Source organism: Bidens hawaiensis, unplaced genomic scaffold (assembly GCF_021521415.1).
Source record: "Bidens hawaiensis isolate Kalapana, Puna unplaced genomic scaffold, B.hawaiensis_p1.1 tig00028023_1, whole genome shotgun sequence".
Taxonomy (NCBI): domain Eukaryota; kingdom Viridiplantae; phylum Streptophyta; class Magnoliopsida; order Asterales; family Asteraceae; genus Bidens; species Bidens hawaiensis.
The window spans coordinates 1-25,741 of record NW_027494548.1 but is presented as its reverse complement, the minus strand read 5'-3'; the positions used below and the strand labels follow the sequence as shown (position 1 = coordinate 25,741).

Below are 25,741 nucleotides of genomic sequence, written 5' to 3'. Positions count from 1 at the left end.
AACTGGTTGCCCGTCCGGTTCACCATCCGATCCGATTATGAAAACATTGCTCTACCATTTTTATTTACTCAAACTTTCACCATTTTTATTCATTGAAACCCTTAATGGCTAATTTCTCAAATGATGATATCGGGATATTCATACCTCCGTACGATTCAGATAACGATATTTTTCAAACAATAGTAGCATACAATTTCAAAGATTACATCAAGCAAACCGAAGAGGAAGAAACGACAACACATCAAACATTCCTAAAAAAATCGTTCGCCGTGATTGCGAAAGAAGGTTAGTTAGTTTAAATTTTTGTATTTTAAGTTTTTGGTTTGAATTGTCGTATGTTATTTTTCCGGTTTTAAATTATGTAATATTTTTTTATTTTAATGAAATTTAATTTTAATTACATTTGACTGTTTAATTTATTTTAAATTAAATATAAAAAAAATTTAGGGTATTTATGAATTGACGTTGCTAATAATTTTGTAATTTGAGATACTTGATAATAAAAATAAGATTACAGCATATAATTGACCGATGAATCAGTAGTATCCATAAATGATCCTACCTTTTATTGGGATGGAGTTATGGACCGACATTGAGAAGTCAGCCAAAGTCCCACAATAATTTAATAAAATATCTTATGAGCTTAGCGGATATTATTGAGCAATGACCCACAACCCCACAAATCAACATCATGAGAAATGCAATCACTGTTTCACCTTATCTTCAATCTATGATAGGTCAGTCCTTGAAATATCTTGTAAATCGTTGCAACCTCAAAGCAAATACAAGAACTAGGATGACAATGAGATAATTGGGAAAAAAATGTATTGATAATCCAGGTCCTATATTAAAAATTACACGCTATAATTCTTATATACATTAATCATTATTTAAATTGTATATAACTTTATTACAAAAATAAATTAAAAATGTAAAAGTTAAAAAGTCGGTGGATATCATATATCGTCATACACCTTATTGCTCTATTAGTCATGATTAAAAAGTTATTGCAAGTTGGTTCAAATAAACAATAATTGAAGAGGTAGGTCCTAGCAGAGACCAGTTGGTCCCGCAAGACTCACCTTGAACAGGGACGTCTGCGCAAAGGCCATCTGCTCCCGCAGGACCCACCATGCTCATAGAATCTTACGCGCAGTACGCAAGCTGTACACGCAGGGAAAGCCTCCCAATGGTGAAGTACCCCGCCTGTTCCCGCAGTTGCGGATACAAGCCATCAGGGAAGGCTACCCGCAGACAGCAGGGCTACACGCACAAGACACTAGATACTTCAGTAGTCACATGAAGAAATGAGCAAGGCGGGAACAATCCCGCCTAAATGAGCCAGTCTGTATGATTCTGAAAGATCTTGTACTATACCTACCAAGGTATGGATAGGACAGACGATCTGACCAGAACAGCCCATGAGCCAATCACAGGGTGACAGCTCACCGACAACAGTGCGAGGAGGAGCACCCTCTAGTACTGTTTGTCACTATTAGCCGCTGCCTACTCACCAACCCTTACTGTGGGGCATGCGCAGCCTACAGTTGGTGGAATAGTGTTACTGTTGGCCGTAGCCTATTCACCAACCAGCATGGCCTGCGTACAATCCACAGTAGGTGGGACGTGCATAATCTGCAGTTGGTGGAATAGTGAAGCCGACTTTGTTACTGTTGGCCGTAACCTACCCACCAACCAGTATGGCCTGTGCATAGTCCACTGTTGGTAGAACAGGAATACTATTCAGCCGGCTGTACCTTCTAGGAAACCTACCTTCGGCTATAAATACTCCAACATCTTGGAATGGTAAGATCATCTGCTATCCAGTTATCTAGCAATATCTTAATATACACTTATATTCAGAGCAATCTAGTCTGATTCTCACGCCGGAGGGTGGTCACAAGGAGGAACCCCCCCCCCCTTCTCAGTGACGAGCTTACGGTGTTTGTTTTGCAGGTCCCCTGAAGAACAACCGTCTCTGTTGGACCTCATTCTCGTGGGAAACATTACTTAACCCCCAGATTATCTATAATCTGTACCGGGTCACTTAGTGTTTCTTCATTGGCGCCATCCGTGCATAAAAGCTAGAACTATTTTAGTTTTTTCACAATTTCTGAAGAAATGGTTAACGTTACTCCGGTCCAAAGGCCTGTAACCGACCAAGATACCCCGGTAACAACCCCAGCAACTGGGGGGAACACCGGCGGTTATACAATCCTTACGAACACTACCCCGACTACCCAAGCCGGGGCAAGTGCAGTAAATATTCCACTGGGGTTCACCGATACCCAGCTGGAAAAACGAACGAGGGTCCCTCGCCAAACACTAGAACAAGTGAAGGCGTGGGCCGAAGCACGGCAAAGAGAATTCCAAGCCGAATTGGATGAACGCTTGCGTTCAGCTCAACAGGCTGACGAATTCGGCAGTACTCGCCAACACCTCAATATGGGCAGTGACTGCGAGTACTCAGACGACGAGTTGGAGTCCGATACCGACGCAAACCCTCGCCATAAGGCGAAAGGGAAGCGTAAGGAAACGGACGTCCAACCAAAAAGGAATTTTGGGGAAGCTTTTAAACCAATCGCGGAGAGAAACCCGCGTGACTTCTCCAAAACCTTTAGACCAACTGCTACAAATGCAGGAAAGTCAAAATTCGCAAGGGACATTGCGGAAGCAATCGCCCCGAGAAGTGCCAAACAAATGTCCAACATTGGCACTTATGATGGTCTATCCGACCCAGACGACCATTTGAACAGGTTCATTGCGGGGGCTACCGTCAGCAACTGGACGGAACCCACGTGGTGCTACATGTTCCAGATGACTCTGGTCGGAGCGGCCAGGGCATGGTTCAATCGTTTACCGATCCACCACATATATGACTGGGCGGACTTTCAGAACAAGTTCAGCCAACACTTCAGCCAACAGAGGAAGTACACTGAAGAGCAGTGGACGATCCTCAACTGCGTGAGAGAGGAGGATGAATCTTTACTAGACTTCATCACCCGTTTCAACTCCAAAAAGCTAAGTCTCGGCAACATAAGTGAGGATCTGGTTCGCGCCGCCTTCATCCAAGGCGCCGAATACCCAGAACTTATCCGCACATTGACGGGTAAGGATGGCATGCCATCAACATGGGATGCCATCATGACGGCGGCAAAGCGCTTTGCCGAGACGGAAAAGCAACTGGGAAGGGATCTTCCCCAGAGTACACACCTCTACACGCAGAGGACAAGAGAAAACAATGTCCGGATCGCCCGGCAGAACAAAAAGAGGAGGCTAGGTATTTGGCAGTCAAGGGTAAACTTTGACACCTCATCCAGCTCTCGCCCTCTTGTTGGCGGAAGGGACAACACACACCCTTCAAATCGAAAACACCGGTGGACGCCACTCACGAAGAGCGTCACGGAGATATTTGCCACGGAAAAATTGCCATGGCCAAAAGCCCCATTGATCCGGCAGAAACCTAATGCCGATCAAAGCAAATCCTGTGATTTCCACGGGACAAAGGGTCATGGTACTGAAGAGTGCACATCCTTGAAGGATATTATTGAGACATTTGTCAAGGATGGAAGACTTGCACATCTCGTGGCATCAATCAGGAAGGGAGGAAGGAATGACAACCGGTACAGAGGTAACGGACGAAAGCCCGTCGACATCAGCATCAACATGGTTCATGGCAAGGTCAGAGGAAGAAAAAGACGAGTGACAGAACCATGCGCGTGGAAGGAAGCTGAGGTGCGCTTCCCGCGAGTGCCAGGAGGCCCCAGCAAAGAAGGCCCCATCGTCATCAGAAGCCAGCTGGGGCATTACATCACTTCCCGCACTCTTGCTGACAACGGCGCTTCGTCGACAGTGATGTACAGGCAGTTCTTTGATAAGCTGGATGATGAAGACAAAGAACGCTTGGAAACGGTCTACGCTTCAATGGAAGGGTTTGACGGCAGTACAGAAACCCCCCTGGGTATCCTATCTTTCCCCGTTACTCTTACTGATGGGAATCATTCACGCACAGAAGACGTGGATTTTGTCGTGATGAAAAAGCCACACCACACGTACGACATCCTATTCGGAAGAGACGGGATGGCAAGATTCAACGCCGTGGTATCTTCAGTCCACGGCATGATGGGATGGCCAACAGCTGAGGGTGTAGCGATGATCACTGGCATTCCCCAGGTATGCATCGCATCTGTCTCATCTAAACCCAAACCGAAAAAGGCTAAACCAACCATCACCGAACCGGAAAAATGGGCCTTCAATGGCAAATACCCCGACCAGGCCGTTACCATTGGACCAACAATTGTTGATCCCACCCGCACCCTACTCAAACGCTTACTGCAGAAAAACGCTGACATCTTTGCGTGGGCACCAGCTGACATGACTGGTGTACCCCGAAGTAAGGCGGAGCATAAGCTCAAGTGCGATCCGGCTGTTACGCCAGTCGTACAAAAGCGCAGAGTAATGGGGCCTGAACAAACTAACGCGTGTAGAACCCAAGTCAAGGAACTCCTTGACGCAGGCATCGTACGCGTTAGCAGATATCAAACATGGGTTGCAAATCCCGTAATGGTACCGAAGAATGACAAACAATGGCGCATGTGCATAGATTTCAAAGATTTGAACAAAGCATGCCCCAAAGATTGATATCCGTTACCAGAAATTGATCTTAAGGTGGATTCGTTGGTACCATTTCGCCTTAAATGCTTCTTGGATGCGTATAAGGGGTACCATCAAATCCACATGGCCGTAGATGACCAGGACAAAACCGCATTTCGGACGCCCGATGGTACATTTTGTTATAAAATGATGCCATTCGGGCTTAAGAATGCAGGGTCCACGTACCAACGACTGATGGACAAAGAGTTTCATGCCCAAATCGGGAGAAACTTGGAAGTCTATATGGATGATTTGGTCATCAAAAGCCCCGAGCCATAAGCGATGTTGAAAGACATTGAAGAAACTTTCAACACGCTCAGAAAGATAAACATGAAGCTCAACCCGAGCAAGTGTTCATTTGGGATGGAAGAAGGGAAGTTCTTGGGGGTCATTGTTACTAAAGATGGCTTCAGAGCGAACCCTGAAAAGGTCGAAGCCATTATTAAAATGGAATCACCTACCACCATCAAACAGGCTCAGACACTGAATGGACGACTAGTCGCACTTAATCGCTTTTTGGCAAACCATGCAGATAAGTCGTTTCCTTTCGTGTCAACATTGAGAAACTGCTTAAAGAAAACGCACTTCCGCTGGACACCAGAAGCGGAAGCAGCTTTTCAGAAGATTCGGTCACGCCTGATCGAACTCCCAACACTTACAGCACCACAAGCAGGAGAGGAGTTAATCCTATACCTTTCCGCAACAGATAGAGCAACCGGGGCAGTCCTGCTAATAGAACGGAAAGGCATCCAGATGCCAATCTATTATGTTAGCCGTGTACTAACAGACGTAGAAACCCGGTACTCTACCCTCGAAAAATTGGTCTTAGCACTTATACACGCTTCACGCAGGTTAAGGCGATATTTCCAGGGCCACCCAATCACCATTCTCACCAACTTCAAACTCTCAAACGTTCTAGGCAAACCCGAATTATCGGGACGTCTAGCCAAATGGGCAATTGAATTGGGAGAATATGCAATTAAGTACAAGCCAAGACCAGCCATAAAGGGCCAGGTCCTGGCCGATTTTATTGCAGAAGTCCCCGCTTCGCGGGAGAAAGAGTGCCAGGAGGAGGCTCAACCCTCCCCAGCACAAGACATCAATGATGTCTGGCGACTCTACACTGATGGAGCAGCCAGTAACGAGGGTTCAGGCGCAGGGTTAAAATTAACCAACCCAGCAGGCCAAGAATATACTTACGCTATTCGGTTGGATTTTCCAAGTACGAATAACGAAGCCGAATATGAAGCATTCTTGGCCGGTTTGAGAATTGCGCGTAAGATGGGAGTGAAAAACTTGGAAGCCCACGTGGATTCCATGCTGGTGGCCAACCAAATAAATGGGACGTACACGGCTGTGAACGACACAATGGCCCTGTACCTCGCCCAGGCAAAAACACTTATGCGTGATTTTAGTGATTGTAAAGTCATACACGTCAAGCGCAGCGAAAACAAATCTGCGGATGCGTTAAGCAAGCTTGCATCACTAGCCTTCACCCACTTGGGAAAGGACATCCGCATTGAACTCCTCGAAGCACCATCAGTCCCGCACAAGGAAATTTGTGTCATCCAAACCGGTACAGAAACGTGGATGACACCAATAATAAATTACCTTGCAGCAGGAACACTACCAGAGTCAAAAACACAGGCAAGAAAACTACGCTGTAAAGCACTGAATTATCAGCTCGTCAATGACATCCTTTACAGACGTAACTTTCTTGGCCCACTCTTGAGATGCGTGGACAACCAAGATGCTGACTACCTCCTAAGGGAAGTACACGAAGGCATCTGTGGAGTACACGCAGGTCCCCGCGCTGTTGTAGCTAAGCTAAACAACGCGGGATACTTTTGGCCGGGAATGCATACGGATGCACTGGCATACATCAGAAAATGCAGGTCTTGCCAGCTTTACGCACCCAACACGCACCGTCCGAAGAATGAACTTGTTCCAGTCACTTCTTCATGGCCATTTCAGAAGTGGGCCATCGATGTGACAGGCCCATTTCCTACAGCAGCAGGAAATGTTCAGTTCCTTGTGGTAGCCATCGACTACTTCACCAAGTGGATAGAAGCAAAACCTTTAGCCCAAACAACCGCGAAACATATCAAAAAATTTATTTAGGAATTTATTATTTGTCGTTTTGGACTTCCACAGAATTTGGTGAGCGACAACGGCACCAACTTTGCTGACAAGAAGCTACAACAGTGGCTGAAAGAACTTCAAATCACCCACACCTTTACCTCAGTGGCACACCCGCAAGGTAATGGTGAGGTGGAAAGAGCAAACAAGAGCATCGTCGAAGGCATCAAGAAAAGACTCTTGGAACACAGATCCGACTGGGTGGACGAGCTTCCGCACGTCCTTTGGGCAAACAGAACGCTGAAGAAGGCCAGTACGGGAGAAACCCCGTTCAGCCTCACTTATGGCACTGAAGCCATGGTCCCGGTTGAAATTGGTCTACCCTCGCCAAGGGTCTTGATTCAGCCAGAAGACAATGATGCGGAAAGACGGTTGGATCTCATGCTAACCGAGGAACGCAGAGACTTAGCCGCAGTGCGTGAAGAGAACTACAAACGACAAATGCAAAAGTACTACAACACGCGGGTAAAACTCTGCAACTTCAAGATAGGAGACTACATACTGCGTAACAACGAGGCTTCAAACCAAGAGCGCCCGGGAAAGCTGGCCTCGGTTTGGGAAGGGCCATACATTATCAAAGAAGTCCTGGGAAAGGGCGCATACCGGCTCGAAAGGCTCGATGGCACTCCCATCCCAAGAACATGGAATGGAGCTCAATTACGCAAATGTTATATGTAGATCAATTCCAAAACTTGTAAAGAAAAGGCCTAGAGCCACTTCTAATGGAAATGATTCTCCTTTCATAATGTGTTTACCTTTATACTTATGAACTTCCCACTGGTCGGTATTTACCGCATAAACGGGAAGAAGTAAGTCGTTACGTGTGGAAGGCGGCAAAACCCGCATAAACAACGTTAAAAATAAGGGAAACCTACACGCAGGACAGATGTAAGTAAAGTTTAGCCATCCTTGTAAGTGCAAGTGACGGTCTTACCCGCACAATCACGAACAAGGAAGCAAAACTTCAACCTATCATCTACCACGTTCAAAGGTTATCCTAAAAAAAAAAAAAAAAAAAAAAAAAAAAAAAAAAAAAAGATGAGGAAAACCTACACGCAGGTCAGATATGGGTAAAGTTTAGCCATCCTACTAAGTGCAAGTGACGGTCATACCCGCACAATCACGAAAGAGGAAGCAAAACTTCACACCTATTATCTACCACGTTCAAAGGTTAACTTATCCTCAAATAAGGTAAACCTATACGCAGGTCAGATGGTAAAGTTAGCCATCCTACTACGTGCAAGTGACGGTCCTACCCGCACAATCACGGAAGAGGAAGCAAAACTTCACACCTATCTACCACGTTCAAAGGTTAACTTATTCTAAATACTTGGAAAATTGCTAATTTAAACTTAAGTCATATAACGTTTATAAAGCAAGGAATCCAATGAATTAAGCGGTCTTAGCCGCGCAAAGATTTACATTTCATAAATATTCGTTACAAGAATGGCCGGGTAACTACCCGCCTACAAGAAAGTAAATCTGTACAAACTAAATCTATCCTAGCAGCGGGAAGGGATCTTCAGGATCAGGCTTCAGGGCCACTTCCACTTGGACCAGCGCCGTCAGTAGAGCGTGGCTGTTCAAGGTAAGCCTTAAGGATAAGTAGCCCGTCATCAGCAGCAGCAATTTCATTCACCTTCTCCACCACCGGATGCGGGAAGGCGGCGTATTGATTTACTGCTTGGTCATATATGGCTTCAGTATCTACATTGTACAAAGGGAAGTTGGATGGCGGGACGCCTTTCTCAACAAACCCTAGACCAAGCAGGAAGCCGACCCGTTCCCCATCCTCGTGAGAAGCGTTGAGGGCTGCGCTCATTGCATCGTCGTAAGATGTCTCTGAAAAGACCCGATGCACAACCTGCATAAGAAAATATACAAGTGTCAACACCCTATCTACAAAGAAAAGCGTGAAGACATGAAGATAGACATACCTGAGACAACGCTTCTCGAAGAAGCCATTCCTTGGCAACCAGAGCTTCTTTAAGGGCGGCTTGAGCTTGGGTGCAGGCGCGTTCGGCTTCGCTTTTGTTAAGGTTGGCAAGTAGCACTTCCTTTGCGGCAGCCTCTTCGACGCCCTTAAGCTTCCGCTCGGTTTGGTTAAGCACGCCCCTCTGGTCCAAGATTTCCTGGAGCTTCTTGGCATCTTCCATCGCCAAGGCATCATGAGCACGTTGGAGAGCCTCTAATTTGGCCTTGAGCTCCTCGTTCTCCATGCGTAAAGGCTCAGCAACAGCTTCAGCCTTGGTGGCCCTCTCGGTCGCGTTCCTCGCAGTCTCCTTAGCTAGCCGAAGCTGTTCGTTAACAGCTTGGGCAGCCTTGGAGCGGGCCTCGAGTCGCGCTTGAATCTCAACCTCGAGGGCCTTGAAGGCCTTCTCCTTCTCCGTAGCAGCTGCGGACAGCTTTTGGTTCTCCTCCCGAAGAGCCCGCGCTTGAGATACTTCTTTGGCGCGAGCTGCTTTCAACTTGTCGTTTTCACGACAAAGCAGCTCAACGCACGGCTGCATCCGGGCTTGGAGAACCCGAAGCTCGTTGGTTAGCCTACCCTCCTGGTAGCTAGCCATGGCTTCCCCCAACGCACCATGGGGAGCAGCGTGGCGAGCCCATTCCACGCACTCCACAGGGGTACGAAGGGTTGTTCCTCGGCGTATGTTCCATCGCGGAACATACACTTCATTGGAATCCGACACTGCAAAAGAAACAAAAAGCAGTTAGGAAAAGATGATAAAATATATATAGAAAAATGGGCCAAAAGAACCCTACGCACCTGTAGGGTCAATTACAGGCCGATAGCCGCCGAACCCATCACCTGAACCCAATGGAAATCCGTCCAAGAGGTCAGGCAGATGGGAAGGTGGCGGAAAGATGCGAGAAGCCCCACGCGTACCTGAAGGACCGGCCGTCGGTGCCGATGACGGGGGCAGGGTAGCAGCCGCCGTAGTTGCCGCCGCGGTCACTGCCGCAGAATCCGCGGCAAAAGTAACCGCCGGCTCTGTGAAGGATGCTGTAAAAATCGCACTCACAGCCGGCGGTGACGTCATCTCGGCTGGAACAGTCGGCTCAGAATGAGCAACTGAACCAGCAGAAGCAGGCGCAGGCGCCTGGGTCGATGCCTCAGGTAGGCTGACCAAACCTACCGTCATTGGCGGAGAGGTAGTACTCGGCCCCTCACCCTGGAATGCGCCAACATCCACACCTGCGTAAAGAAGAAAAGTGTTAAAAGACTTGGAAGATTAAACTACGAAGATAAAAGCCAAGAGTTGTACTTACGGGTTTTCTTGAGCTTGAACGTACGGACGGGCGGGGACGAACCCGATGGAGCCGGTCTCTTGATGCCGGTCACCGTCGTCGCCATTGGTTCTCCGGAGGTAACAGTCGTAGCCTCCGGAACAGTGGTCTTCTCACCACCGGGGTTCCCCGCCACCTCTTCACTATCTGACTCAGTGTCAGATAGGAGCACTGGATCGGCTGTGGAGGCCGCCTTCTCCTTCCCTTTCCCGCCGGCAGCCCTCTTCTTCCGCACTAACGGAGGACCATCTGCGGATTCCTCAGAAGAAGACAGGATGTCAGGAATTCCAGCAGCGGGTACAGCACTGAGGGGTGGAGGAGAGAATAACGCCTTACCTGGCCGCCGGTGGCTCAGGATCTCGTGGCCCAGCGGATAGATCTCCACGAACCGATCCACTGTTTGCTCCAGGATGGGCAACTCGTTCTCGTCAAGAGCACGAGTACCCACCCGCACGGGACCGTCAGCTTCCCGCGGGTACAGGAGCGACTCCAAATTGTTCCCCTCTGAAAGAAAAGAAACAGTTAGAAGACAAACTCATATCAGCAAGAAAGACAAGACATACCATAAGGAGTAGAGTTCAAACCGTATTCGAGAAGGATGGGAACCTGAGACGCCTCCTTCCATACCCGGCTCATCCCCAGCATCACCATCCCGGACTCCGCAAACCGGTAAACCGGAGATTGGACCCGGGATATTTTCGCAAACCATTCCGCCTCCTGGTAGTTGGTGGCGTGGTGGCTCGGAATTGCTTGGCCATTTTTAAACTTCATGGCAATGGGGACGGCGCGGGCAGAAATGTAGAAGAACTCCTGCTTCCACGATCGGAGACTGCGCTCGGTCGCGCAAATCTTCAAACCCTTGATCCGGGTTGTCAGGGTGTACCACCCCTGGATGCACCTCCAAGTATAGAAGGTCATCAGGCGGTCCACATAGGGCTCAATGCCCAAAATCCGGCACACCCACTCGAAGTGGCGAATCTTGGCGATCGCCATGGGGTGCAACTCGGTCAAATGCACACCGTGCCTCTCCAGGACACGGTACACAAACTTTGTCAATGGGAACCTAAGGTTCCCATAAACAAAGAATGCAGCATATACCCCGATCTTGCCACTGGGGGCATCGTACACGGTCTGATGGGGTTCAGGAAACTCAGGCTCGAGAGGATCGAGCATGAACTTCCTAACAATATACCTGTACTGATCGTCGGGCAGAGCACACTGGCACTCACCAGCAGTACTCTTATCATCGACTACAGCTTCAGTATCATGTGAAGACATATTGCAAAGAAGAAACGATTTCGGAGGAATGCTCAACTGAATAAGAGAGTATTCACCAGAAATCGCCTTAAGAGATGAAAGAGAAGAAGTGAAGATGTGAATTACAAATGACCCTCTTCCCCTTTATATAGTGATCGCAATTAATGCGGTGAATTTAATGCGAAGGAGAGAGAAATCGAAGGTGCAATGAAACTATGACACGTGGTAGAGAACAGGCTGGCAACAGCTGTTGACAGGACGCGTACCATTAATTTCGCGACCACGCGCCCGAAAAATCACGCCCACGCGCCTGAAAAAGCGTCTGGAATGACCATGTACTGTCACGTCACCATAACTTCCTGCACGTCCTGACACAGTCAGAAGAAACCGTCGCACGACGTTTCAGATGTTTGGACTGTTCTTATCCTCACCAACCTTTCGAATTTCAAAATTCAAAATTCAAAAAGATTCAAAAGTAAGCGGGAAAATACCCCTTACCTTGGCAACCAAGTAACTATAAGACGGGTGCGGGTACAGTGTTAAGGCAAAACCCTTCACATACCTAGCACCCGCAGGGAATTGAAGCCAAGAATACCCCGGCAACAAAGTAACTATAAGACGGGTGCGGATACAGTGTTAAGGCAAAACCCTTCACATACCTAGCACCCGCAGGGAATTGACGCCAGGGGTACCTTGAAAGTAAAGTAACCGTAAGACGAGCGCGGGTACAGTGTTCAGGCAAAACCCTTCACATACCTAGCGCTCCGCAGAGAATTGAAACCAAGAAGGATCTTCTGGGCAATGCTTGCGGAAACGGAAATAACACCCCCGCAAAGCGGGAACGTCGAGAACTACATTGTTTGAGGCTCCAGGATGGAATTGGTGGTTTAAACATAATTGATCACTATGTTCAAAACTACCAAAACCTCAGGGAGAATCCACACAAGTGAGACTCAACGCTCCTGACTTGCGAGAAGGTTACATACCTACCCGCATCATACCCAAAGATCAAGCAAAAAAATCGGGAATTTTTGCAAGTGACATTAGAAAACCCGCGGGAAGAATCCCCACGGAGAACCTTAAAACTAAAAACCCTTTTCAAAACCCCTTGCTTAAAGTCCAAAAGTTCACCTCACTTTATTAAACATTCATGAGAAGAACATTGGACTGGGGGGACTTGAAGAGGTAGGTCCCAGCAGAGACCAGTTGGTCCCGCAAGACTCACCTTGAACAGGGACGTCTGCGCAAAGGCCATCTGCTCCCGCAGGACCCACCATGCTCATAGAATCTTACGCGCAGTACGCAAGCTGTACACGCAGGGAAAGCCTCCCAATGGTGAAGTACCCCGCCTGTTCCCGCAGTTGCGGATACAAGCCATCAGGGAAGGCTACCCGCAGACAGCAGGGCTACACGCACAAGACACTAGATACTTCAGTAGTCACATGAAGGAATGAGCAAGGCGGGAACAATCCCGCCTAAATGAGCCAGTCTGTATGATTCTGAAAGTTTTGTACTATACCTACCAAGGTATGGATAGGACAGACGATCTGACCAGAACAGCCCATGAGCCAATCACAGGGTGACAGCTCACCGACAACAGTGCGAGGAGGAGCACCCTCTAGTACTGTTTGTCACTATTAGTCGCTGCCTACTCACCAACCCTTACTGTGGGGCATGCGCAGCCTACAGTTGGTGGAATAGTGTTACTGTTGGCCGTAGCCTATTCACCAACCAGCATGGCCTGCGTACAATCCACAGTAGGTGGGACGTGCATAATCTGCAGTTGGTGGAATAGTGCAGCCGACTTTGTTACTGTTGGCCGTAACCTACCCACCAACCAGTATGGCCTGTGCATAGTCCACTGTTGGTAGAACAGGAATACTATTCAGCCGGCTGTACCTTCTAGGAAACCTACCTTCGGCTATAAATACTCCAACATCTTGGAATGGTAAGATCATCTGCTATCCAGTTATCTAACAATCTCTTAATATACACTTATATTCAGAGCAATCTAGTCTGATTCTCACGCCGGAGGGTGGTCACAAGGAGGAACCCCCCCCCCTTCTCAGTGACGAGCTTACGGTGTTTGTTTTGCTGGTCCCCTGAAGAACAACCTTTTCTGTTGGACCTCATCCTCGTGGGAAACATTACTTAACCCCCAGATTATCTATAATCTGTACCGGGTCACTTAGTGTTTCTTCAATAATATTATTCTTTTTTGTAATCGAGTTGAAGATCACTTCGTAGAAGTTAGCAACTGTTTTCTGAGTAACTTATTATGATTCGGCCTATAATTTGAGTCAATGGAGCTACAGTAGAGCTAGAGTAGACACAAATAAGCATGAATAAAATTTTTTTTATATCATCTATTGATAGGCAGGCTTAAATAATATAATATGTTTTTTAAATTTTATTTAATTTTTTAATTAAAATAGTAAATAATGACAAAAAAAAATATAACACATAAAATCAATTTTAAACATTAAACGTGAGACATGTTTTAGACTTGAAAATCATTATTGTTAAGCATAAAATACGCAACATATTTTAAAGATAAAAATCATTTTATGTCTTTCTCATGGTTAAAAAATCATTTTCATGACTTTTAGACAAAAGAACAAAACTCTTTCCCAAGTTGAGCTTCAGAATATTCATTGTCCCCACACTTCATACGCTATGAGTCACGAGGGACCAAACTGTCATACAACCAAAACTAAGACCTCTAAAACAATTATTGCAATTTGTTTTCTGATTCAATAATATGAAAATGTGATGTTTAAAATTTGGGATTAGAGAGGTGTACAAAGTGTCAAGTCGACTGGTTTAGGTTGAAACAGGTTTTTTATCAAGTTATGATAAATTTTTTTACTGCTTCCTGACAGGTTTTGGTTTGGAGCCAACTTTTGTGAAGAGAATTACAAACTGTTTCAAACATACGGTCTCAACCGGTTCCTAAATAATCAATTTCAGACAGGCTTGGTTTCGGTTTGATTTTCGTTTTGGTTCCATTAACCTGTTTTTTTGCCACCTCTACTTGGAATCTTAAGGTATCAGTTTCAAAACCTATCATTGATTGTGTTTTAATTGAGTCAGAGCTTGAAGTTTTAAAATCAATATAAACAATTGACATCTATCTTAAAAAAAGATTATTCAGGATTGGGGTTTGTTGTAAACGCTATCTTAATACAAGCATAAAAAAGTTTTAAATTATAAAATTCCCTTTGTACTGTAAGCATTAAATGCTTGTACCCATACACATATTATCTTTCTACTTTCTATATATACACACACACTGTTTATATTTGTATTGTAATCTGTAGACAACGATGAAGATGATTCGTCACCTGATCACTCTATATGCTGTCTTTATGATCGCAGTAGTCAACGGCCGTGAACTGGCTGATGATATTAATAATAATATTATCCGGTTGCCGTCGGAAAAACATGACGTTGACGATGACTCCGTTGGTACCCGATGGGCGATCTTGATCGCCGGATCCAACGGTTACGGGAACTACAGGCATCAGGTGATCATTACTAAAACCCCACGTCAAATGTTTTTTTTTTTTTTTTGGTGAATTATAATCAGAGTCGGAGGTCTCCCGGAAGCAGAAGCAGCCTCTCTGTTCCCATGGTAGAGGTCATCTTACCCTCCTCAGACCCTATTATAGCTTTGCTATTGGTGGGATTTAGTACGATGATGATGATGATGATGATGATGATTTTGGTGAATTATGTTTGTTGCTACTTGATCAAGGTTTTCATTGATTCTGATTTGCAACTGACAATGTCATATATAATTTTAAAGTAAATATATATAATTAAAACCATGGTTGCATAAGTCGCTAGGTGGGGTCAACTATGTCGACATGGGATTTGTGAGTACTCTGCCTACTCGGAAAGTAATCGTCTAGTACTCGGAGATTACCCGGTGCCGTGGCGCCATTTTTGCAACCATGATTTAAACAAAATATGTAACTATTAACTACTCTTTGTGAATGTAAAGTGTAAACAAAATATACAGATTGAAATAAACAAATAGTGTTAGGATCAAGTAGAAACAAATTTAGCGTAAGCATGCAAATAACTACATTAATTATTATTACTCTACAATTTTTAAGCTAGAGTAATTGTTATTACTCTACTTCATTTTTGTAGTGTGATTACTCTAGCTCAAAACTGTAAGGTAATAATAATTAATTACTCTAGTTATTTGTACGTTTAGTAGGTAAATTTTATTTGTAGCAGATCCCACCCCTAAATAGTAAATTAGATTTTAGAAGAAAGAAAATAGAAAAGGTTGGAATCTGGTTCGACTACATGGGTCGGATAGCCGATTCAACCGGGCAAGTGGCCGGTTTAAATAAGCTCAGTCGATGTTTATGTAGCCAGTCCGGTCCAATCAGCCATGGTTAAAACTTAAAACAAAAACACTTGAAAGAACTAGAACAGGTTACTGTCTTTGTAAATTCTTTTTAATCAAGTAACATTTATAAATTATGAGTTTATGATTACATAAAACATATCATAACAATTCCTAGCCTATGTTAATTTTCTAGCTAAGAGAAATTCATGATTTGGTCTGTTTTTGACTATGCTAAATTTATGTTTGCAGGCAGATGTATGCCATGCATATCAAATCCTGAAATCCGGTGGCCTCAAGGATGAAAACATTGTTGTATTCATGTACGACGACATCGCCTACAATCCATATAATCCCAGACAAGGAGTCATCATTAACAGCCCAGATGGAGATGATGTGTACCATGGAGTACCAAAGGTTTGCATTTTCTCCTTAACCATTTACAATAACCAAAATTTAATAATTTCGTTTTCTGACGTGTCACAATTGCGTGAACCAGGATTACACCGGGGATGATGTGAATGTTGACAACTTTTTTGCTGTTTTGCTCGGTGACAAAACTAAAGTTAAAGGCGAAGTGGAAAGGTTGTGTATAGTGGTCCAAATGACCAGATCTTCATTTACTACACGGACCATGGTGGTCCCGGTGTGCTTGGTTAGTGACAGATTTAAAAAAAAAAAAAAAACTGAAACAACTTTTATCAGTTATTCAGTTTACTGATATTTTGTGGTAATTTTGTAAATGTTATCAGGGATGCCAACAAATCCTTACTTGTATGCAAATGATCTTATTGATGTGTTGAAACAAAAGCATGCTTCCGGAACATATAAAAGCTTGGTATTTTACCTTGAAGCCTGTGAGTCTGGAAGTATATTTGAGGGTCTTCTTCCTCAAGGTTTAAATATTTATGCAACCACCGCCTCTGGCCCGGATGAGAGCAGTTGGGGCACGTATTGCCCCGGGGATTATCCTAGCCCACCCCCTGAGTATACCACTTGTTTGGGTGACTTGTATAGTGTCGCCTGGATGGAAGATTGGTATGTTAAATTACCATAATACCCTTTTAACTAGTTTTGCAAGGGTACGCGTATCCCTCTTGTTTTGTTAACTGATTCTGTTATTGCTTACAGTGATGCACATAACCTGCGAACAGAAACGATCAGGCAGCAGTATAAACTGGTAAGAACACGAGTTTGGTTTCTTAAAATGACAAACGCAGAGTATTTTTAAAGAATAATAGTTTACTCATTTAGTGTCATTTGTTATTTAATATTTGCAGGTTAAGAAAAGAACTTCAAGTGATAACTCTTATTATGGATCTCATGTGATGCAATATGGAGACTTGCCACTCAGCACAGATAATCTTTACATGTATATGGGTACAAACCCTGCAAATGAAAATTTCACTTTTATTGAAGAAAACGCTATATTTCGGTCACCGAAAGCTGTTAACCAGCGTGATGCTGATCTTTTACATTTCTGGCATAAGGTTTGCTAACCCGAACCTTATTCTTTCGTTCTTCGTTCATCGTTCACTTCATTAATCTCAAATTTTGTGACAGTACCGGACGGCTCCAGAAGGTTCTGACAGTAAAACCGAGGCTCAGAAAACGTTTATGGAAGCAATGTCTCACAGAATGCACATAGACAGCAGCATACAACTCATTGGCAAGGTTCTGTTTGGTTTAGAAAAGGGTCCAGAGGTGCTAAACACGGTTAGATCAGCTGGAAAGCCTCTAGTTGATGACTGGACTTGCCTTAAAACATTTGTAAGCCAGTAATCGTCTCTCTCGGTTTGGTATTTGTTGCAATTTTCTTAAATATTATGCTTGTGTATGTATAGGTGAGGACATTTGAGACACATTGTGGATCTTTATCACAATACGGTATGAAACACATGCGATCGATTGCTAATTTGTGTAACTCTGGAGTCACAAATGACCAGATGGCTGCTGCATCATCACAAGCATGCACCACCTTCCCCTCAAACCCTTGGAGTTCACTTAGCAGGGGTTTCACAGCATGATGTTCTAGATTCTTCAAAGATTGGTCGACCCGTATGCTTAAATTTGCCAAATATCATATGTATATGTTGTTAGTCTTCAACCATGTATAGCTTTATATTCATATGCATGTATATCGTCCGTATGTAATGTTATCAGTTATATATTAAAAAATCAGTTGCAGTGTCACAATAAGATAAACATAAGTGATTATGCACCCACACATTGAACTCATTTTCGGATTGATGAGTATATTGAACATACTCGGCTTGCAACATACTCTGCTATCATATCATGCTTTTTGGTGTGCCAAAATCATTATCCTTAATTGTGCTGAACACCAAATGTCACCCGTTTTAAGAATGAGTTGATAGCCTTTTAATTGTTAAGTTTCAGAGACATGCTAAATGATTCAGAGGCTAACTCTTAATCAATCAGGTTTTTTAATGCTAATGATTCAGTACAAGATTGCGAAACAAGCCCACCTTATATAATGACAGACCTGGAATAAAAAAAGGTGTATAATTTGAACCTAAATATAAACCAAGCACTGAATCATGTGTACAACTTCAAAACAATGCCTACAATGAAAACTTGAAGCAAGCATGCTTACATACATATAAAACAATGCCTACCACTTTATGTCATACTCTTTGCATACAGACATACATTTATATACATATACATACATCCTGTTGTATTCAACAATCACGGCATTAAGACGGAAGTTACAATCACAGAAGCACAAAGTACAACACCAAAGGGTCTTCCAACACAAGCGCAATCTAACCAGAATCATGATGCTTTCTTTCCTCTTGTATGGACTGGAAAATCCGTGCAACAGATGCAGTTGCCGACCGTGCATTATGAGGTACAACTCTAATAACACGAGGTGGGCCCGTTGTTTCAACCAACCGAGAAGCTTCAGGGGCAGGACTGCCCCTGGAAGCCAGAGGAGTGGTTGGAAAAAGAGGAAGGGCGTTTTGGTCTTTTGTCTTATCGCTTCGACTGCTTGCTGTACTGGCTTGGACCTCAGTATCTTTAGAAGAAATATTATTCTTGACCGTGTTTGGAATGACTGTGTGTCCGTTTTTCTCGGTTTGAACGTCGGTTGAGCCTTGGTTGAAGGGCTTGATTGGCTCGACTGTGGTGGAGCTTGAGACCAATGTGTTAGCCATTTGCATACCGTAAGAAGGGAAGTAACCGTGACTAGCCGGGAGTGGGGTGAACGGGTTAACCCCTAAGGACCCTTCATAATAATGACGGTGATGATGATGTGATGGTGATGCACCATAGCTTGGGATATTATACCCTGCTTAGTATTCAAAATTGCAAATTTAGCTTGTGAAAATCACAAAACCAACATACTGTATACTGAAGTCCTTAAAACTTATTTAAACTTGTGTTTGTAAACGATGTTTTTTACAATTTCACATGTTCATTTAAGCAAAGTTCAGTGACTTTAATATTTCAAAACTGGTGTAAAAATTAGGGGTGTGCCTGAAATTGGGAAAACCAATCCCTGACTGAAATAACTGGGCCTAAACAAAAACAAATGGTTTGGTTTATTTTTCGTAAAAACCGAATTTTCGGTTTGGCTGCAGTTTTGCATGTAATTAAAACCGAAAAAACTGAACCGAATTTATGGATTTCAATTTGGATGTTGGGTAATTTATAAAGACTTAATAAATAATGTAACCCAAATATTTTAGCCCAAATGTATAATAATCAAGTAATCATTAAATAACAAGATTTCGGCCAAATTATTTATTTTGGGCCAAAATTTCTTTTTTTTTTGGGCCCAAAGATGTTAATTCCAAATGGTAAAACCCAAAAGCCGAACTGAACTCAAACAGAAAAAAACCAAAACTCAAAAGCTTAAAAATTGTATAATAATCAATTAATCATTAAGTAACAAAAATATTTAGGCCAAACTTTTTGGTTCAGCCCAAAAATTTCAAGCCCAGATGGTAAAACCAAAGTAAAAAATGGAAACCGAACGTCTTTGAAAACTAAATAACCGAAATTCCGGTTTTCGGTCCCGTAAAAGTCCAAAACTGACCCATGCAACCCCCCCAGTAAAAGTTTCTATAAAAATCGCAAGCATTAAAATAAAATTGACGAAAAGACCAAAAGTCAAAGAAGACTTTACCAGGCCCAGGCATGGAACCAAGAGGACCACATCCACCATAAACTGGATTCATGAACCCTGGAGCAGGGTACGGTTTGTAAACAAGTCCCTCAGATGGAGACATAACAGGAATCAACCATTGGGGTCCAGGTCCAGGTCCAGGTCCAGGTCCAGGTCCAGGTCCAGGTCCAGGTCCAGGTGGCAGGCTAAAATTCCAAGAGCCCATATTTTGATCAGATGGTGGCAGCGGGTGCCCCCCAAACGGTCTGCAGTTCGTTGTCTGACTGCCATTTTGCACAGAAGATAGAGACACCTTGCCAACCGCATTCTCGGCTGAGAATTCCATGTCATCGTTCGGTTTCTCAAGGTTGTTTATGTTCTTAGGTGTATCAATAGTGGACTTCATAATATACTCGATAGGAATTTTCTTGATTGGTGAAACTTTTGGTGGTTTTGTTATATACGCGTTTTCTTCAACCAAAAGATGAGGCGATCCGGCAATTAATCTCTGAACCTGTTTTACATAATTAAGTTTTAATCATTCGTGTTACATTTAGTGTCCATCAAAGCGTTTTAAAATTTTGATTTAATGCACAAAACCTTTTAAATCATTTTACTTAAAAGCGAGTAGATAATTTCATATATACCCCTGAAAACTTGAATAATAACATATTTACATGAAAAAATTCATGTCATCAAATATACTTGGATAAGATAATAAGAATCTGAAGTGTAAGAAGCATGAGAAGGGTGTAACGATCATATTGTGAGTATTCCTTATTGTTGTGGCTGTGTTGAAAAACTTTTACCGGTTTTCAACCTGTTTGACCCGTTTCCTTTTTTTCATATATATGTAGATATATGGATATAAGTTATGAAGTCTCTAAAACCATTTCTCTTGTTTCAAATCACATACCGCATGGCCAAACTCATGAAAAAGTTAAGAGGCACTTATAAGAAAGAGTATCCAAGGAATCATCTAACTCCAAAACCGCACACGCACATCGGTTCAATGGGCTACAGTTTCTCTAAAAAGTCTGGTTAGTAATTCCATGTCCAAATTTTTGTTCTTTTCATTTTATTTTTATCGAGAAAATTATAATAAAATTAGGTTTAGTTTTATAATCTGTGTTTACAGAGATTTTGCTTTACATGTGTCATCAATTCATGCTAACATTGTTCAAATACCAGAGCTTGAATATTTCTTCTCATGTATGTGGATTGGACAAATATAGATGTTCTCAAGTACCTAAATAGGTCGAGCCAAACTGGGTAATTATACAGTACATGCCCAAGTGAGTTGGGTATGGACCAGCTTTGTTTGTCCAGTTTTTCAAATTTATAAATATAACATACAAGAAAGCGATGTGGACCTGTTAAGTTTCTTGAACGGGCCAGTTGGGTTACGGGTCAAACATATACAAGCCAAATTGAGGTTTTTTTAATGCTCTTGGTTAATTAGATATTGTATTAAATCATAAAGGAATAAGTTAAATTTTATTTTTTTTCTTACCCTAAGTAGCATGAAAAAGGGAATAAAAATATCTGCTTAACCATTTATTTCTCACCCAACCAACATGTGTTTCTAACCTAAAATAAAGTTCAGTTTATTCTTTGTCATATCTTACCTAACTCGCTTAGGAACAGGTAGATTCAAATCACGTTTATATCTCTTAACGAGTCAAACCAAGTCCTTTGAGACTCGAATAATCTGTTGCTATTGCTAAACGAGATTTTGTTTATGTTTCATCTCTTAACGAGTCAAATGTAGGTGTCAAAGGTGTTCTAAATGTATCTTCTATTTTAAATTTCTGTAAAGCATATGAAAGTGTTGCGATTGACCCGACTCGATGAAAAGACAGTAGCTTTTTAGGAATATTACCTAAATTACTGGTAACTATGTCAATATCAAAATTCATATCAAGAACATACCTGCATCTAGTTAGGAACTCAAGTCGGCAACTTTTGTAACTATTAGCAAAACTTAATGTATCTGCAGCTACACTTGGTGCGGGCCATTAAAAGCTATCAAATGTCTTATTTAGTCTACTTAATATAATGCTGTTTGGATAAAAACAAGCAAATTTACTTTATGTAACTCAAGCCCGAAACCTGCTGTAGCGCGCGGACACAACTCTATACTGATTTATTTATGATAAACTGACATTTGTAAACTTAACACTGATTCCTTCCTGGTCTTACAAAAATAGCTGTTGGCTAGTTTACATCATTCATTTTGCTATTTTTGGTAGCATTTATGTAATCAAAATTCAAATCTTATTTTTTACTTATATAATGTTTGTAGATGGTCGATCAGATAGCATTGTGCAAGACATGAGAATTTGGTATGGTCCTACATTGACAAGGTATATTGTTTTCATACAATCCTTAAAAACATTAAATTTAATTATAGATGTTATACATCATAATTAAATATTAGTAGTCTTCTTTCCTGGTTGGCAAACATATTTGGATTGGTCAGATAGAAAGTGGCACCGGAGGTCATATAAATCTCAAGATAGTACCCCAAGCTTCTTAAAGACCTCACGCTACACTCATTTCATTTAGTTATCTCATGTACTAATAATATTACTCTTTAGTGTGACCCCAAGGTCAAAATGGTCCGGGCTGGATTGACTGTGTTGACAACGCCCTTGCGGTTCTCACAAATCATGAGTAACCAATTACTTATTTTGTACTGCAGGCTTTTGATGCTAGCCTGTATTTCACAAGTGCTGAAAAGGTGAAAAATATATAAGTTTTTCCACTTTATCATGATACTTTGACTTTTAGGTCAAAGGCGTTACATTCTAAAACAATATTTGATACGATGATTCTATATGTTTTTAAAATCAATCTCTTTGTGGCTACCACTAGGGGTGTGCAACCGTCGGTTTGGTTCGATTGTAGGCTCAAACCAAAATTTTGGTTCTTCAAAAATGTTCATTTTAGTTGTCACAATGGGTTCTGTTCGGTTTGTTTGCAGTTCTGTCATTTAGGCTTGAAATTTTTAAACCAGAAGAACGGATGGTCCTAAAAGTAATTTGGATCTATATTTTTTTTTGTTAACCAATGATTAAGTGATTGTTACACATTTTGACCACCAACATTTTTGGGCTACACCATTTATATGATTCAAACATTGACGGTTTCTCTTTTTTACATTTTTAGTAATCTTGCCAGGTGCTATTGGATTGAAGCTAAATAGGCATAAATCAAATGATGTATACAAAGAGGTATTTAGAGATTCATGAATTATAAATGTAAATTTGTTATTATTTTCATTATCATATGTAATACATTTTCCATCTATAAGATGTATATGCGAATTTAAGAACTTTATGGATTGTTACATTCCATGTGTTGCACGGGTTCTAAAGCTAGTATTAACTATAAGTAAAAGTAGTTGTATGAGTAGTTAAAAATTAAATTACTAGTAGATAGTAGTTTTCGTAACTAGATTTGACATGCTAAATGCTTTAAAAAGCACAAAATGTTTTCCGGGTCAACCAACCGTACCAAAATTTCCTATTTTGACTCGTTGCCCAACCAGTTGAGCCGCCAATTCTAAGCAAAACAGTAAGATGGCCCAACACTTTTGACTGAAAGAATCGTATGAGAAAAAGAGTGATAATTCAGGGATATTGGTTAAAAACCATATAGGCAGTTGACTCGACTTACCTTTATCAATCTGTGGAGCTCGAACACTTGAACAGCAAACACTCTCTGTTGGCTGCAAACAAAAGGACACAAAATGAGACGCGCTCAAACACAGTCAGCATATTATAGGAACCTATGTAGCACGGGAACGGGTAATGACAAAACTCAAAATCCAAGATACGGGTACGGTAAAGGTACGGCAAAAGAAATATAAAAAAGATAAAAAATATATTAAACAAAGTCCAAATTAGAATTTACTTATCATGATATAGTTTACTAAGTTATAAGCAATAGTATATTAAAAAAAATCAGCTTAGTTAAATAAACTAACAAATATATAACAGCATAATAAGTAAAATATTCAAGTAACATAAAAGGACTGACCGACTGAGTGACTGACTTTAATTTAGAAGTCTATACATGTTGTCGATACCCCATGATGGAGGGTTAAAGTAAACATAAATTTTTTGTTGACCTAGTCAAATGTAAATGCAAATGAATTAGTACACAACAATATTATATTATTATTAATATTTTATATTTTTAAATAAAATACAAATGATTTAAAGACCTAGAAGACCGTGCAATGCATCTTCTTCCCCTATCCCTGCTTTAACTATATCATCGTTGTAACCGCTAGTAAAGTAGCCGGAATATTATATAGAAACGTCACCGATGCTGTGTTGGATCCGTCCCCATTTACCAGAATCGTTAGGGAAACGTTTCAGTGGCTTTTCGGTCGGATTCCCGTCCCCGGGACCGGTACTCAACCCTTGGGGGCGTCCCCATGCTTCATAGATAGGAACTTAGGGCGCTCGTTTCACAGAATGGATTGGAATTGGAAAGAATTGGATTTGGAATCTGAGCATTCCAATAGGAATTGGAATTGAAAGGAACTGAAATTCAATTCCATTCTTGACGTGTTCGTTTGACAAATGAATTGTAATCTATCACCACCAATATCTCCGCAGCTCCAGCCAACGCCACCACCTTCAGGTAGGGGTGGCAAATGGGTTGGGCTGGGTCGAACGGGTCATGAGTTGAAGCAGGTTTGGGTCAGAACATGTCAATCAAAAAAAGGGTTGTTTTGGTTTGGGTCGGAACAGGTTTTGGGTTTTTTTTTCCTTAACGAGGATAAAGGAGGAAACATTTTAGTTTTTTAAATTTTATGTTTTTATTTATATTTTACGTTATGATTTTTTTATTTTTTAGGGGCTTTCTATTAAGATAAAAAAAACCCCTCAAAAAAATATTCAAAAATAATAATAATAAATTAATAACTCAAAATGTAAATCAAAAACAAAAAAAGTAAAATAACTAAATGTTTTATTCGTTGTCCTTGTTTAAAAAAAACTCGAGAAATGAGACGAACCGACCAGGGGCGACCAAACGCGAATCGATCCTGGGCGTCGACCCGAACGCGAACCGACCCGGGCGTCGAACCGAACGCGAAGACACCCGAGCCGTCGATCTATCAAAGATTCCTATGAATTTAGTTTAATTCCTTCACATTTGGAAGGATTTGGATTCGTTTTATTTAAAGGAATTTGAACAAATTGAATTCCAATTCTTTGACAACCGAACACGCCAAAATGAAATTAAGATTCCAATTCCAACGAAACGAGCATGCCATGCCATGGGATTTTAATTCCAATTCCTTTGAATTCCCACGAATTCTGTGAAACGAGCGCACCCTTAGGGTTTTTTAATCTATTCACAAACACTTTCTGTAATGTTTTCAAATTAAAGTTGCATATTTGCCCATATAAAATGAGAACAAAAAATAAATAAAATAGATTGCAAATTAAATTGAGCATCATGCTTTTTTTAGTTTGAAACACACAAATCTTAAAAATAATGTAGACAAAGAAGTGAAAAGGTTCAAAACTGACCCAAAACATCATCCCTAACACAGTTTTAAATTCAAATTCAGTCATAATATTTACCAAGTTAGTAACTTTTTTAGAACTTCAAAAGCTATGCAAACTAACCAATATTTAAATAGTTCGATTTAAGATCAAATGACCTGGTAACTGGTCAAAAACAATGCCATGACATCAAACCCGAAAATTTAATGAACAAAAGAACTTACTTGACAATAGCTCTTCTTGCCTTCCAAAAATGTTTTTGACCAATAATCCCGACAACGTCATCAGGAGAAATATCAACTCCGCAAATCGAATCAACCATCGAATTCTCTGAAACCGCATCACCATCATTAGGGCTTCTCAAACCTTCTTTTG

At 42.0% G+C, this 25,741-nt stretch overlaps 1 protein-coding gene and 1 pseudogene across 1 annotated transcript; one reads left to right on the top strand and one right to left on the bottom strand.

The window, feature by feature from the left end:
• Positions 1 to 14,666: 14,666 nt before the first annotated feature.
• Positions 14,667 to 17,855, top strand: LOC143576195 (vacuolar-processing enzyme-like; annotated as a pseudogene).
• Positions 17,856 to 18,267: 412 nt separating this feature from the next.
• Positions 18,268 to 25,736, bottom strand: LOC143576193 (protein HEADING DATE 3B-like; the record flags this gene model as incomplete). The annotated part of the gene is made up of 4 exons (XM_077060345.1): positions 18,268 to 19,019; positions 19,860 to 20,352; positions 23,520 to 23,571; positions 25,591 to 25,736. Coding segments are annotated over 4 exons (1,218 nt in total), but the record flags the coding sequence as incomplete, so codon positions are not given.
• Positions 25,737 to 25,741: the final 5 nt, after the last annotated feature.